Source organism: Megascapheus bottae, chromosome 6 (genome assembly GCF_031878675.1).
Source record: "Megascapheus bottae isolate mThoBot1 chromosome 6, mThoBot2.hap1, whole genome shotgun sequence".
NCBI classification, from domain to species: domain Eukaryota; kingdom Metazoa; phylum Chordata; class Mammalia; order Rodentia; family Geomyidae; genus Megascapheus; species Megascapheus bottae.
In genome coordinates this window covers 19695837-19711586 of record NC_143514.1, presented here as the reverse complement: position 1 = coordinate 19711586, position 15750 = coordinate 19695837, and the positions used below count along the sequence as shown (strand labels likewise).

At 48.4% G+C, this 15750-nt stretch overlaps 1 protein-coding gene across 3 annotated transcripts in view; it reads right to left on the bottom strand.

Annotated features, from left to right (window-relative positions):
- Positions 1 to 11838: 11838 nt before the first annotated feature.
- The window catches only part of Slc6a17 (solute carrier family 6 member 17), a 47869-nt gene continuing 43957 nt past the window's right edge, over positions 11839 to 15750 (bottom strand). For all 3 annotated transcript variants that reach the window (XM_090334384.1, XM_090334386.1, XM_090334385.1), the window contains exon 12: positions 11839 to 15520. In XM_090334384.1, the coding sequence (XP_090190510.1) occupies positions 15152 to 15520 (369 nt within the window). In that variant the 3' untranslated portion in view covers positions 11839 to 15151. The remainder of the gene's footprint in view (positions 15521 to 15750) is intronic.

Below are 15750 nucleotides of genomic sequence, written 5' to 3'. Positions count from 1 at the left end.
GCGGGGCCCGGGCAGACCGAGCTCAGCCTTCCTCCGTGCAGCAGATCCCGGTCCAGGCGCGTAACCCCCTAGCCGCCAGTGCCCAGCCTAGCGCGCCGCCCCTGCGCGCCTCCGTTAGTATCCCCTCCCTCCCCCTCGGTCCCTCTCCCCGCCTCTCCCGAGCTGCGGCTCCTCCCACTGCAGCCCGGGGGACACCCGAGGGCTCCAGACCCCTAACCTCTAACCTCCGCCCGCCTCATCTTGCAGAACCTGTCTTCCTTTCCTCACCATCGTATATGTTGCCTTTCACTGCGGCTGATTGGAGGCCAAGATGGAAGAGAGGGGAAAGAGAGGCTGCCCTCTCCTGCCCCACACCACCTTGTCCCTATCCGAGCCCTAGGAAGCTCCTTGGCTCTTTCAGATCTCGGTTGGCCTTCCACCACCTCAGCCACACTTTCAATGAAGCATTTTTGCTGGTAAACTGGAGACAAGGTCTTATGGACTTTTCTGCCTGGTCTAGCTTGAAACCTTGATCCTCATGTCTCAGCAGCTGCCTCAGTAGCTAAGGATTACAGGCAAGAGCTACTAGTTCCCCCAACCCCTGCCCCTTTCATTCTTCATGCCCAGTCACCGCAATTCCCATCATGGAACGGGGACCAGCTGGCCTTGGGCAGAGAAGTGGCTTCTGATCTGAGTGGAGAAATGTGGAGTGGTTGGTGGCCTTGAAGATCATTAGGTTGCAGCGCTGGTCCATGAGAGGGCACACAGAAAGTGCCAGGGCCTGCCTTGTGACCATCACCCCCTGTTCCACGCCTTGCCACTTTGCCTGGGGTCTGCTTCCTCTCCTCTCCCCTCTCTAACCCTGATCACCTACCGGCTACACTGTACTTTTTCATCTTGATAGGTCCCGCAAGTGCCTGCCTCTGAGAATCTGTTTGCTGAGTGACTGAGAAGCTGCTACATCCAAAGCATTAGGCACCAACTGGACTTTGCTGGCCTCATCCCAAGACCAATTTCCAGATTCATTTGTTTTTATTTGTTTTAAACTCAGAACCTCTCTTACCTCTTTAATTAAAATCTCCATCCCTCCCCTCCTAGAAGTCTGACTGGGTTATATAAGGAGGATTTTAGGGCAGACATGTGATAGACACCCTTCCTTAAACACCTGTGTGCCATACCACTTCCTGGTTAGCCATTATGTAGCTATACTGGCTGGAAAGGGGCTTTCATGTATCCTCCCACAGTTTAAGGCCTAGTTCAAATGCAAAGGATTATTTTGGGGGCTGGGGAGATGTACGTACTAGAACTGGGGCCTGAACTCAGGGCCTGACACATTCCCTTACCTTTTTCTGCTCAAAGCTAGCACTCTATTACATGAGCCACATGTCTACTTCCAGCAAAGGATTTTTATAAGCAGAAGTCTTGTCAGTTAGGTCATAAACCCAAACATGACTATGAGTCTTGATGATCTGTACTAATATGTAGAGATATGTGCCATCCTAAAATGAACACACATTGGCAAACATCTTCTTGGTGCCCAATTCCCCCTCTCCTCAAACCTGATGTCTGCATTTTAGAGTTTAGCTGGCTTTGAGTTTGCTGCAGCAAAAACAAATATTCCTAATATGTCTGAGAAGATACAGGACTGGCTAGGGCTCAAAGGAGGAAAAGAAACTGAAAAAGATTAAAGAATGAACTAATAATGCCTTTAAAGTTGGCTCTTGACCATGTCCTGACAAGCACCTTGGAATCTCTCTCCTCTTTCCATTCTTCAGCTGGTTGACTACAGTCATTCTGAGAAAAAGGAAAAATTTCTGGGGGTGGATGAGTGAGAGCAACCATCCCACACCTGATCTATCTATCCACTCAATAAATACTGAATGCCTAGAATCTTCCAGAAGTTGCTCCAGGCACTGGACATCCCTGTGTGAATGAAAGAGCTCTTTCCCCTAGAGAACCTCTGTCCCCATTCTGTGGTACTGGTGGGTGGTGATGAGCACCTGGGGAGATGGTCGAAAGAGAATTCTTCCAGGGAAAAAGGAGGCCAGGAGGGAAGAGAAAGATGGGAAAGCTGGCATGGGAGTAGGGGAAGCCAGGACCAGCTGAAGAAAGCAGGCATCCTGATACAGGAGAACTGCTGGCCAACTCCCAGAATTGGGAGCTCAATCTCAGGCCCAGGGCCTGCAGAGAAAGCTTTGAGACTCACTGTAGATCTTCTTCTGCATCTCTGGACTTTTCTGTTAGTCACTGCTGGCATTATGGGATTTACTCCATCAGCTCTGTGTCTATATTCATATTACTCCTCTCAAAAACATGGAATTCATCTTAGGGGAGGAACACAAAGGCACAATGCCCGTGTGCCTCTGATCATATAGAATAATATTTATCGAAATGAACTCAGAAATGGGACAAGAGGTTTTTTCTTTGTTTTTGTTTCCTTTTTGTCTTGTTTATCTGTCTTTAGGAGGCTCCCAGGGGTACAGAAATGGAAAAAGGAAAGGGGGTAAATAATTGCGGCAGTGGCACTCACTAGAAACTATGTTAAAAATGAACCATACAATTTGTGTGTGGGTTCTGGAGGGAAAAACTGGGAGAAAGTAAGAGAAGGGGTGACTGTTCAAAAAGAAATGCCAGGCACGGTAGCTCATGCCTGTAATCCTAGCTACTCAGGAGGCTGAGATCTGAGGATCAAGGTTCAAAGCTAGCTCGAGCACAAAAGGACCTGAGACTCTTATCTCCAATTAACCTCTAGAAAATGGGAAATAGGGCTTGGCTCAAGGGTAGAGGGGTAGCTGTGAGCTGAAGAGCTCAGGGACAACACCCAAGCCCAGAATTCAAGCCATGAACCACAAAAAAAAAGAAAAAAAATGTATTTGTTACCTGACTTATGTAACCCCTTTGTGCATCACCTTTATAATAGCAATTTTAAAAATTAAAAAAGGGAAAAAACAAAATTCAGAACACAGAGCCCAGAAATTTGAGAGGGGATCTCTACCTGATCGCAGTATGCCTGCCTACTATAGAAGGGTACTGCCCCCTGGTGGTGCTAGGACAACTTGGCTCTGGACTTCTCCCACTCTCGGTTCCAGGCTGTGATGTTGACTAGAAAGGGAGCTGCTGTTGGGTGGGGCAAGCCAGAGGGGAGTGTTGGGCTAGTTCAGGGCTGCCCAGTGATTCTAGAACATCATGTGTTATCCTAGACTAATGCTCTCATCAGGAGCTCTGCCTGTTCTCTCTCCCTTTTCATTCCTCAATCCGTTGATAGTTAGCTGGGTGCTGGTGACAACCTCTCAGAAGCAAGGTGAGCACTCGTAGCACAGGCCTATTGTTGAGCTACTGGTGAGGCTGAAATCTGAGGATCTCAATTTAAACAAACGTAACTTCAGTTAACTAGCAAAAAAGCTGCAAGTGGAGCCGGGAGTTTGGCCTAGTGCTAGACTGCTTGCCTAGCATGCATGAAGACCCGGGTTCGATTCCTTGGTACCACATACATAGAAAAAAGCTGGAGGTGGTGGTGAGGCTCAAGTGGTAGAGCTCTAGCCTTGAGAAAGTCCAAGGACAGTGCTCAGGCCCTGAGCTCAAGCCCAGAACTGGCAAAAAAAAAAAAAGAGCTGTAAGTGAGGTGTTTTTTGAGGGGTACAATGGCAACTTGGAGCAGATAAAGCTATGTGAGAGCATAAGCCCGGAGTTCAAACCCCAGTACCAGGTCCACACATGTGTACATGCATGCGTACACACACACACACACACACCTTGGTAGCTGCCAGGTTGAAGCAAGACTTGAGCCAGAGTTGGAAATTCCTATTTCCCAAATCCTTCCCCATTTTTATCTTCACCCTCCCTGCAGAGTACCCTGTATCTTCTGGCAGTACTCAAGAGGAGGTGACTGGGAAGCAGTTCACACTATGATTTCTCTTAGTGGATTTTCTTCATCAGGATTAGGGGCCTTGCCAGAGAACAGGGAAAGGACATTTGATTCCAGAAAGACAGGCTCTTGTAATCTTCTAAAGTCTCTCAAAGGAAGCCCTTGCCTTCTAGATTGCGAGGCTTTTACCGAAGCAATGAGCCTAAAACTAATATCCCAGCCATTTTGAAGGCCCCTGAAGCCGTCCCAGCAATAGAGTCATCAGCACTCAGTGAACCGAGCTCAGAGTTAGTTTAATAGCAATACAACGGCTACCCTAAACCTTTTGGCTGATAGAGAGCAGCCCCGACCTTCAGTGGGGCTGAGCTTTGAAACACCACCCGCAAGTGGTGGACGTCACCTTGTGACGTCACCACAGGCAATAACCACAAGGACGAAACCACACGCAGGTGGTCGAGCAGGTTAAGCATTATTACAAAAACAAAAACAATTTGGCAGCAAAGTCTGCCAGATTATTACAAAAATGGAAGCTTTTTATATTTCCTTCTCTATTGGGATTTGTATGGGTTCAGCCTCTTTGGGTGTGATTCTCCTTTCTCTTTCCTTCACTTGTTTTGAGGGGCTACAGATCAAGGAGTAAGCTCCATGGGTGACCCAGAAAGGTTACATCTACTGGTACTCACACCTCTCCCTTTTGGTATTTTAGCTTCAGTCAGGGACCAACTCTTTCTCCTTCACATCCAGGCCAAGAAGCCAGCATCTTTTCCCAGCATTCCCTGAACCCTCTCAGCCCAGCAAATTGAATTGCTTTCTCTGATATCATCGCCAGGCAGCAAGGAATAGGCTTTTTCCTTCATGGGTTGAAGAAAGCAAGGGTGGGCAAGAGAAGGCTGGGAGCCTCTGTTTGCTCAACAGCTCATTTTATCCTCCCACTCCCACCCCCAGGCAGCCTGCAAAGACTCACATGCTCCAAATCAAATGTGGATTCTTCCCAGAAGGGCTCTGGGGAGAATCGAGCTTAAGAGCACAGCACAGCGTGACCCAGGTATTGTTGAAGTCAACTACAATGGCTCTGACTGAGGGTTAAAGGTAGGGCTGTGGCTGTGAAAATCTCAGTGAAGTATTTGGGGGGCTCTAAGAAGTCCAAAGATGGCTTTTGATGGCCTAGTTCCTCAAGGGACTAGAAGGATATAGATCATGATCTCAGGCCAATCCAGGACTCAGCACCTCATATACCCGTAGACCTGGGCGAGGAGGGACCTGGGTGCTCATTTCTTTGAGGGATTCTAGATCAGGCAGCTGCAAAGAACCTGGAAGGCAGAATAACCACCCAGACTGAGCCAAAGGCAGAGATGTAAGTGGAGGCTCATGTGGCCTCCACATACAGTAAAGGGACTCATGGAAAGCATAGGACCCAGTCAGTTGGACTCCTCCAAAAGCTCAAGGCTGCTGGGCTGGGGGTCTGCAGAGCACCCCATCTCTTCTACATGTTAATGCAGAGCTTGGCTGGCAACATTCCTTGGCACTCAGCATTTCTCCATCTAGAAAAGTAGATTCCACCCACCCGGGCTTAATTCCAGCAAAACTGGTTCATCCCATTAGAGTAGTTAATCAGTCCTAATGGGCTCCATTCCCTCCACCAGTGTCCTAGGGAACAGGGAAGCAGCTGTGTGGAGAGGCAGGCCAAACTCAGGACTCTCCTGGGTAGACACAAAGCCCAAGGACCCTTCCCTGCTTGACTTGGCCCTGGAGATAGGGAAGAGATCCAGAATGCTGCCAGCCAAGACCCTGGAAGCCCGAGGACAGACCTCCACGGACTCTTTCTGCTCTGCAGCTGGCCCTGTGCCTGCCATGGCACAATCTATTGTTGTTGTTATGTAGTTGTACAAAGGGATTATGATTCCATAAGTAAGATTATCAGTACAATGCTTCTTGGTCAAAGTCACCCCTTCCTTCATTCTCCCCCAGTTTCTCCCTCCCATACCTACCCTCAAGTTACATAGTCTAGTCTTTACATAATGTAAATGAAAATGACTATATTTGCTCAATTTCCTCCCTCCTTTCGGGTGCCCTTCCCCACCTCTTTGCCCATCCCCCAAAGCATATTTCCATTTCCTGGCATTCATTTTGATAAACAGTACATTCATTGTTCAGAGGAGTCATGTTTTTGGATTATTCTCCTACGAATACCATCCTATAGTCAATTTGTTATGTATAAATGCATTGATCCCAGTATATGTTAACATTCATGTTTGTATAAGGATACGGCATAATCTTTTCTTTTTTTTTGGGGGGGGGTTGTTTTTGTGGGGCTTGAACTCAGCATCTGAACACTGTCCTTGAGCTGTTTTGCTTAAGGCTAGCGTTCCACCACTTTGAGTCATATTTCCACTTGCAGGTTTTTCTGTTGGTTAATTGGAGAGACGATCTCAGCCTCCTGAATAGCTGAATAGGATTACAGGAGTCAGTCACCAGCACCTGACAATAACATACTCTTAATAATGGTTGGTTTGCTGTTGCATGAGACACACTCTGTCCATCTCCCAAGTTTATTTTCAATGATCCAGCATGCCTGCCATTGGTATTAAGAAAACTCCAAGTCACATCATGACTGCTGCATAAAGCAGAGACACCTGCCCGATCTGAGCCTTTTAAAAATAAAACCCCATGTCAGGTGCCAGTTGTGCATACATGTAAGCCTAGCTACTCAGGAAGCTGAAGATTACAGTTTGAAGCCAACCTGGACAGGAAAGTCTGTGAGTCTCTTTTCTCCAGTGAAACACTAGAAAACCAGAAGGGAAGCTGTGGCTCAAGTGGTACAGTACAATCCTTAAGCAAAAACGCTAAGGGATGCTGGGTGCCTCTGCCTCATGCCTATAATCTTAGCCACTCAGAAGGCTGAGACCTGAAGATCCGGGTTCAAAGCTAACCCAGGCAGGAAAGTCCCCATGAGACTCTTATCTCCAATTAAGCACTTAAAAACTGGAAGTGGGGCTGTGGCTTAAAGTGAGTACTACCCTTGAGCTCAGGGACTGCCACTGGCAAGGCCCTGAGTTCAACCGACAAAAAACAAAAAAAGCAGCTAAGGGACAGCATCCAAGCCCTGGTCACAAATTAGTTAATAAATTAATAGGAATAAAATAAACCCTTCTGGCTGGACACCAATGTTTCATGCCTATAAACCTAACTACTTAGGAGGCTGAGATATGAGAATCATCATTCAAGTCAGGCCTGGAAGGGCTGGCTTATCTCCAGTTAGTAACCAAAAAGCTGGTAGTGGAGCTGTAACTCCAGTTGTATTGTGCTAACCCTGAGCGAGAGTTTAGGGATAGTGCCTAGGCCTTGAATTCAAGCCCTCAGGCCTGCACACACACAAAAATAAAAGACCTTGAGTTTTGTTTGTTTGCTTTTTGTATATCAGCTGTTTTGTTGCTATTACACAAAAAAATCTAATACAGAAAATTGGTTCCAGAGAATTGGGGTTCAGCAGCCTTTGGAACTGACCTGGGAGAGTAAGTGGGAAGAGTTTGGAGGTGCAGGCTAGAAAAGTCCTAGCATGCTGTTTGCTCAGTTTAATGGGTGGGTCTGTGGAGCTCAGGAGACTAGAATGCTGATAGGAATGCAGACCATGCAGACTGCCCATGAAATTTCAGATGGGAACAGTACTGCACTGGGAAACGGAATAGAGGCCGTTCATGTTTCATTCTAGCAAAGAACTTGTCTATATTTTGTCCACATCCTGAGACTTTGTGGAGGCAGAGTTTAAAGACTAATTAATCTGCTGGAGGAAATTTCAAGATAATGCAGCAATTGCGTTGTGTCATGGTTGCATGGTTGTTGCTAACTGAAGTGAGAATTAGAAGAAGAAAAAAAGCAGAAAGACTAAAAACTTCCAGTTAAGTCAGAAAATCCCAGTGTAAAGTTGGGGAAATGTTTTACTTGGTGCCATTGTATCTTAGAAATATATAATGTTCTCTTTAATTTTATAGGTCATCCAGAGCTAAAATTTTTTTTTGCCAGTCCTGGGCTTGAGCTCAGGGTATGAGCACTGTCCTTGGACTCTACTTCCAGCTTTTTTCTATGTATGTGGTACTGAGGAATCGAACCCGGGTCTTATAAGTACAGCGCGCTAACCGATTGTGCAACTGGAGCTCCAGAACCCAGGTCTTCGAGCATGCTAGACAAGTACTCTACCACTAGGCCAAACTCCTGGCCCTAAAAAAAATTTTGAGCAGGGTGCTGGTGGCTCATTCCTGTAATCCTAGTTACTCAGTCACTGAGATGTGAAGATTACACTTCAAAGCCAGCCTCACCAGGAAAGCCTGTAAGATTCTTACCTCCAATTAATCACACCCAAAAAGCCTGGAGTGGAGCTCAAGTGGTTGAGAACTAGGCTTAAGCACAAAAGCTCAGGGACAGTGCCCAAACCAAATTTAGGGGCTCCTGGAGATGGACTAAATGTATTTCTTATGATGAGATAGCCCGGAGCATGGTGGGGGCAGGAATGGAATGCTAGCGTTTGAATATGAAGGATTTCCCACAGGCCCATGGGCGCTAGCTGTTGACTCCACTTTGGGACTAGATGGAGGAACTGGGGCCCAGAGGACTATTTCTCAAGGTTATAACTTGTCCCTTGACCTTTCTTCTCTCTCTGCTTCCTGGTCCATTACAGGGTGGACAGCCTGTGTGCTATGCACTCCTGCACCATTATACTCTGCCTCCTTACAGCCCAGAAGCATGCAACCAAGTGACCAGGAACAGATCCCTCTGAAACTGTAAGCAAAGTAAGTCATTCCTCCTTCTTCAGCTGTCCTCTCAGGAATTTTGACCACAGCCAGGGAAAGCCAACTAACTCCAACAGTTCTTATTCAGAGACCCTCGTGTGGCTGCACTTGCATGCCAATGGAGATGCCAACATCCGAAGCTCAGTTGTTCTCAATGTTTCATATGGTGTGTTGACATGGCTGGCAGTTGACACTGACTGACTGCTAGCTGGGGGCTCAGCTAAACTTTTCAACTCCAGTACCTGCAAGCACAGCCTCTAGAAAGGCAGCTGAAGAGTGGTTAGACTTCTTACATAAAAATTGGCTTTCCCCAGACTCAGTATCCCTAGAACACTAAATGCAAGGTCAAAGCTCTTGCTAACTCAGCTTTGAAGCCATATAGCCTCACTGCTGCCATCTTGTGCCATTCAGAAGAGCCATGTGTTTATGTAGAATCAAGTGGAGAGGCATAAGTTACATCGCCTGGTGAAAACAGTCAGGCCCTGGCGGCTCACACCTGTCATCTTAATTGCTTAGAAGGCTGAGATTGAAAATCAGGGTTCAAAAGCTAGGCTGAGAAGGAAAGTCCATGAGATTCTTGTCTGATTAACTAGCAAGCAACCGGAACTGAAGCTGTGGCTCAAGTGGCAGAGTCTTCAGCAGAAAAACCTAAGGGACAGCATTCAGGCCCTGAGTTCAAGCCTTAGCATTCCCATAAAAATAAATAAATAAATAAGCAAGCTCTAGGAGGCTGTCTGGCTCATTGCATGGCTGATGAAAAGATGGGACCTTTGGAGTAAAACAGACTCATGAGCTCAACCAGGGTAACAAGAGAGAAGGTAATATATTTAATGAACACCTGCTACATTCCTATACAGAAATAATCCTTATATTCTAGCAACAGCAGCTCATTTATCCCTTACAACATCTCCTCAGGGAAAATATTTTATTGATATCTTCCTTTTACAGATTAGAAAATGCAGGGTTGTGTTGCCCAGGGTAAGTGACAGACTCATGGTTCAAATGACCAAAATGACCGCATGTCACTGAGGTGTGAAGCAGAAGCAGCTGTCGTTCATATCTTCCTGCATGCCCTTCTCATCTCCCTCCCGTGCACTTCCTCCATCACCACCTCTCAGAACTGAGCTGCTGGCATGTCCTCAGGGAAAAGCTTCCACACAGATGTCAGTGATGGCTGAGGAAGACTCTAGAATAGGTTCATTAACTGGACAGCCACAATTCCCTCCTTCCAATCAACACACCAAGTCAGTGTGTCCTCCCTTAGTTCTGGAAAACTGTGACTCACAAAAATGTAGTGGAGGTGATATTGTGTTATTTCTAGGCCGAGGCCTTAAGAAACCAGTGGTGGTGGTGGCTGCTGCTGCTGCTGCTGCTTCTTCTTTCTTCTTCTTCTTCTTCTTCTTCTTCTTCTTCTTCTTCTTCTTCTTCTTCTTCTTCTTCTTCTTCTTCTTCTTCCTCCTCCTCCTCCTCCTCCTCCCTCTCTCCCTCTCTCTGTCTCCTCTTCTCCCTCCCTCTCTTCCCCCCTCCCTCTCTCTTTATCTTTCTCTCACTTAGTCTTTCCTCCTCTTCCCACTCAGTGTTGATATTGGAGCTTGAAGTCAGGTTCTCAAGCTCTTGCTTAGCTTTTTCACTCCAGGCTGATGCTCTACCATTTGAGCCACACCTCCATTTTTAGCTTTTTGTTGGCAAATTGGAGATAAAAATCTCATGGACTTTTCTGCCTAGGCTGGCTTTGAACCACAGTCCTCAGATATTTTCTCTTTCAATCTGTTACTATTATCTGATAAATTTGGACATTTAAATAGAGTGGTTAAGTAATTTACCCAAAGTCTCGTAGTTGAACTTGTACTTGGGGAGTCTGACTCCAGAGCTCCCCACTGAAGCCTTTTGTTATGCTGTGTCTCAGAGGGTCCATGTGCTCTTGCTTGGAGACTTCGCTTTTCAACCATAAACATTACCTTCTGCCAAAGAATGACTTAAAAAAAATAGTACTGGAGCAGTTTGGTAAGTGACAAGACTTGGAGTCACAGGTCAGGACAAAACAGCAAAACTCAGGACAACGGGGCTAATTTGCTTATCTTCTGGCATCTATGGAAGGGTCTGAAATGTTTGTTCAGTGAATAACCCTCGAAGGAGTGAAAGAGTGGAAGAGGGTGGGAATGGGGTGGGGCACTGAGATCTGTATAGAAAGGGTTTTCTGCCATCTGCAGGCTGTGCCTGGAACAACACTTTCCTCTAGGTAGCAAGGGAAAAAAATTAAATTAAAAAAAAATAAAACCCGAAAGAATCCTTCGGGGTCCTTGGTTGTGTCTGAGAACACACAGCGTGTAGCATCCTTCCAGACTGGAATGGGATGAGGGCGGGAGTGGCGATTCCCCCGGATCCAGGCATACTGACTGCCTCTTTTGGAGGTAGGCAGGAAGTAGGGCTGTTGTCAATTCTACTTTTATGGCGCTTAGCACTCAGTAGGTGCTTAACCAATAAATATTTATGATTGAAATTTGCAAAAGTAAGTGGCATCGTATCTTAGACTTCATCTGTAATAGATAGCCACCCAGAAGTGAAGGGTGAGTCTCAGAACTTAGAACATGGACTTGCATCTGCCAGCTCCCCGCCTCTTCCCGGACCCCATCACCGAGGCTTCTGCCTCTCCTTGCACACGCTCAGACCTCTAGACGCCAGTGCTTTCAGCATAATATCCAGGCAGGCCAGGGATGCTCCCTGCACAGCCCTGAAAGAGACTAGCACTCGCCATCTTTGCATCGGACAGGGACTCATTCTCCTCACCTGGAAAAATCCAGACCAGAAATATCTGAGAGAACTGTTGTAGGGATCTCAGTCAGTCAGTACCTTCAGGAGTCCAGAACAAGCTTTTGCCCCGAAGTCTTGCTCAGGATTTTTGCCTCACCCTATCTATCATCATCTCTTCTCAATGCCAACAGTGGGTAAGAAATGCAGAAGGAGCTAGGCACTAGTATATACCTATAACCCTAGATCTTACTCAGGAGAGCTGAAATCCAACTATCATGGTTTGAAGCCAGCCTTGGGCAGAAAAGTCCATGAGACTCCTATTTCCAGCAAAAAAAGAGTAGAGGTATAGCTCAAGTAATAATAGTATCGTCCTTGAGTGGAAGCTCAATTTCCCAATCTCTGATTTCAAGCCCCAGTATCAACACAATAAAAAGAAAAGAAAAAAAATGCAAGAGAATATGTGGTAAGAACAGACACTTTATTGTACACCTGGGCTGGAAAGGAAGGAAGGAGTGGCCCTGGGGAGGAATGACAATGCCTCATCCCTCCCCTGGGCAGAGGGGTCCTGGACCCAGGGATCTGACCAGCCATGGGGATTTGAACTTCTGAATTTGTACCAGGATTGGAAGTGACTGCCTGGTGTGTGTGCTTGGGTCTGTACAAAGCAGGGATTTCTGTGAGGAGGGACCCTGGGTCCTCCTTTCTCAGCTTCAGTCACTAGGCGCCATGAAGAGGCCACAGCGTCCACATTTTAGGGCCTAGAGGAGGGACCCAGGAGTGTGCAGGGTATCACGCACATTGCAACTTGTTCAGTCTCACTTCTTTTTCACAGTGGGGAGGACTCTAGCGAGGAATGTGAAGCTGTGAGGATGGGCAGAAGAAAACCCCTGCCTGATAATACTGTAGGCCTGCGTGGGCCCTGGAGCCCCCAGCCTGGTGACCCACGCAGGCTGACTCAGGGGGCCTCTTTCTACTAAGCATGCAGCAGCCCCTGCAGATTTATTGCTGTAGGGCAGAAGCCAACCACACCTATCTTACCTTGCTTGCCCCACCTGTCCATCCCTCATCTGGGCTTCAGATTCCATGGTACCTCAGTAGAGAGGGTGGAAGGCTCCCCGAGCAAGAAGCTAGTAATTGAGGTTGAGGACAGAGAGGGTAGGGAACGCTTCCAGGCATTCCCCTCCCCTGCCCCAAATCTCTATTCAGCCCCCAGAGCAGTGGAAGTGGGGGTCCTGAACTGGGACTTGGGGGCCTGTCCCATCTCTTTCCTGCAGTGAAGCTGGACTGGGGCCTAGCTTTCCAGGTGACCCTACCTGTCCTTGATGGCCTGTGAAGGCAGCAAGGGTTTCAAAGTACTAGGACAGCTGTTCCTTTCTGAACAGTGAGAACCATCTCAAGGACAGGTGTAGGACAAAGGTGCTATATGAAGCCATGCTGAGATAGCCAGTACTTTTCCTGCCCCAAGAGCCTGTGACCACAGTGGGGAATGCTAACTGTTGGCTAGGAAATTAATTTTGGAGGACTTCCCTCTCCCCAAGGCCCTCCTTCTCACAAGAGGTGTAAAGATGATGAATCACCAGCAAGACACATGCCTTACCCATAAAGCTGAGGAGAGGGAAGAGGGGTAGCCTGGGCTTCCGGAAGGTGAGAGAAAACACTGGGAGGGCCACAAGTCAGCACCCTACATGTACTCATACTCCTGTATATACACACACACACACACACACACACACACACACACACACACACACAACTTTGAGCCCTACAAACACAATAAAGACAGCCAGGACAGGCCTGGCTTACAGCAAAAGGCTACAATGAACACTACTGAGCCCACGACAAAGCAGACAGCCCCAGCTCAGCCCCCTCTTGCAGACTCAAAGGCTGAGGCTTTAGCCCAGCCACGCTACAAAATTAAAAATATATCAAATATACAATGAAAATAGATCTGTACAGCACTGAGGATGAAAATAGTCCACCAGCCACAGTATAATATTGGGTTTGTCATTTCACAGCATTTACACCCACATATACAGATTGAATGTACAATAGAAATAGCAGAGAGAGAAGAGGATAGATAGTGGAGTCTTCTCCTGGGGCCTGGTTTCCCTGCTGCTAATTCTGCTTAGGACTGGGCATGGGGCCAGGTAGAAGGTTTTGTTAGGTGAGGCGGGGGGGGGGTTAATGCTGATGATAGGTTGCTATGCCCCCAAAGCTCATCCCTTTGGGGAGATCCGGGCTCCTCTCACACACTGGAATAGGTGGGATTGGGAGAGCTAGAAATAGAGGCATGGGGCCAGGCTAGCTGGAGGAATGCCCCTCCCCTGCCTACAGAGGAAGGTAAGCAGAGGACCCATGTAAAGAAGGGGACCTGAGCCTCTTCTGTTCCTCCTAGTACTAACAGCAGTTGTGGGGGAAGTCATTAAAATGACTCAGGACCCTCCACGAAGGTGCCCCAGGCCTGCTTCTGCCCTGCAAATCGGAGCTCTCAAAGATGGAATAAGCCTTCTATCCATCCATCTATCCACCCACCCATTCATCCACAGACACTTAGTCTCTGGTCAGGTCCTGCATTCTGAGAATAGTCCCTATTTGGGGAGAGGTGTTGAAGGTGGGAGCTAGGGAAGGGGAGGTGCCACCATCCAGTGCATCTCATGTAGGACAGAGGCTCTGCCCTGCAGCACTATGTGTGATACAGCCCGCCATGGGTGTGTGTGTGTGTGTGTGTGTGTGTGTGTGTGTGTGTGTATCAGAGAGAGTGAATGGCAGCTCAGAGGAGCATTGAAATAACCTGTCTCTCCCCAGAAACAAGATTGCCTGCTGAAGAGCCCCTGAACTCCTAAGGGAGAATCCATCATTAGGGAGAAAATGAGACCCCAGGTAGGGGAGGGGAAGTGTGCTTCACTTGTGCTCCAAACCATGGAGATTGTGCTGGGAACTGTCAAGTTGTGCTCTGGAAACCTTGCCTTGCAATGTCCTCTTCTCTCTTGAGGAAACAAGCAAAGACCACCACCCTGGGCTCCAGACTAGGTGAAAGGGGACCAGGAGATCCTAAACCCTTAGTGTAGATGGGACAATTTGTGACCTAGCTGTTGTCTTTCCAGGTTGGATGAAGAAACATACCTTTGCCACCCCAATAAGGGCAATGACACCCAAAGATCCCTCCTAAAGCCAGGAGGCAAGGAGCCCCCCTTGGCAGCCAAGATGGATACTCAAGCCAAAGGGTTCCACCTACCACACCAGACAGAATTAGGAAGCTTCTATATACCTCCTGCCATGTCTGAGCCCCGAGTGCTGGCACATGGCTTTCCCCACCTCACCAGGTAGCCTCCTGGCTCAGAGGCCGGCCAGTCTGGGTTGGGTGGTGCCCCTCATCACGATCATGTGACCAATCAAGGGGATGGACTGTCCTCAGATCTAGGAACTGTAGGTGGCAGGTTACAGGAGGGTAGGGCGACTCCTAAAGTGGCCACTTCAACTCCTTCCCTATCGGGAATCCCGGCTTGTGGATTGTTCTGGTAACATGGCTGCAATTTGGTGAGAGGTTCTCAAGGGTGAGATGTAGGGTGAAACAGAGTTGTCCCCAGCCTCCTGCTCAAAATGAGGGAGAGGAGTGCTGGGACTGGGGTGGAGGATGAGGCAGGATGGACCCTCTGTCCTCGGCAGAGGGCCTGGCCTGGGTCTGATGGCCACCATGGAGGAAGAGGGCAGGCCCAGACAGATGGGCAGGGTGGGCGGGCATGGGGGAAAATGGGCAGGATGGGGGCAGTGGTCACAGCTCTGACTCAGGGGTGCTGGCCAGGAGGTAGCCGCTTCCATAGCGTCCATTGGGGTTGCTGCTGGTCTCCAGGGGCGATGTGCTGCCGGGTCCCAGATAGGAGCGGTGGGTGGGCATGGGAGAGGGCGCCTCACTGGGCACCTTGCTAAGGATAAAGCGGGTCTCGTCGTTCTCTTCCAGGTTCGAGATGTCCTTCATCATGCGGCCCTTCTTGTAGGACACGGAGAGGGTGTTGGAGCCATCGGACAGCAGGTGGAAGTGTCTCAAGATGAACACCACGGGAATGGGCAGGGTTGCCACGACGATGAGGGTGACCAGGAGTGCCATGGCCCAGTTAGGAAAATACAGGTAGCGCTCTGCAGCCTGAGAGGGTGGGGTGGTAAACACTGGACACTGCTCCCCACCAGGCCTGTGAGACAGCCTCTTCCCGTCCTCACCCACAAGCTGCCCCTCCTCTCCCCTCCCGCCACCCTAGCCAGGCACCAGCAGAGGGCGCAATCGCCAGGGGCACTACTGGACTTGAACTCACCATCTTGGTTTGGGTGTCTCAGTCACCTCCATAGACATGGAGAGAAACTGAAGATTAGAAAGAC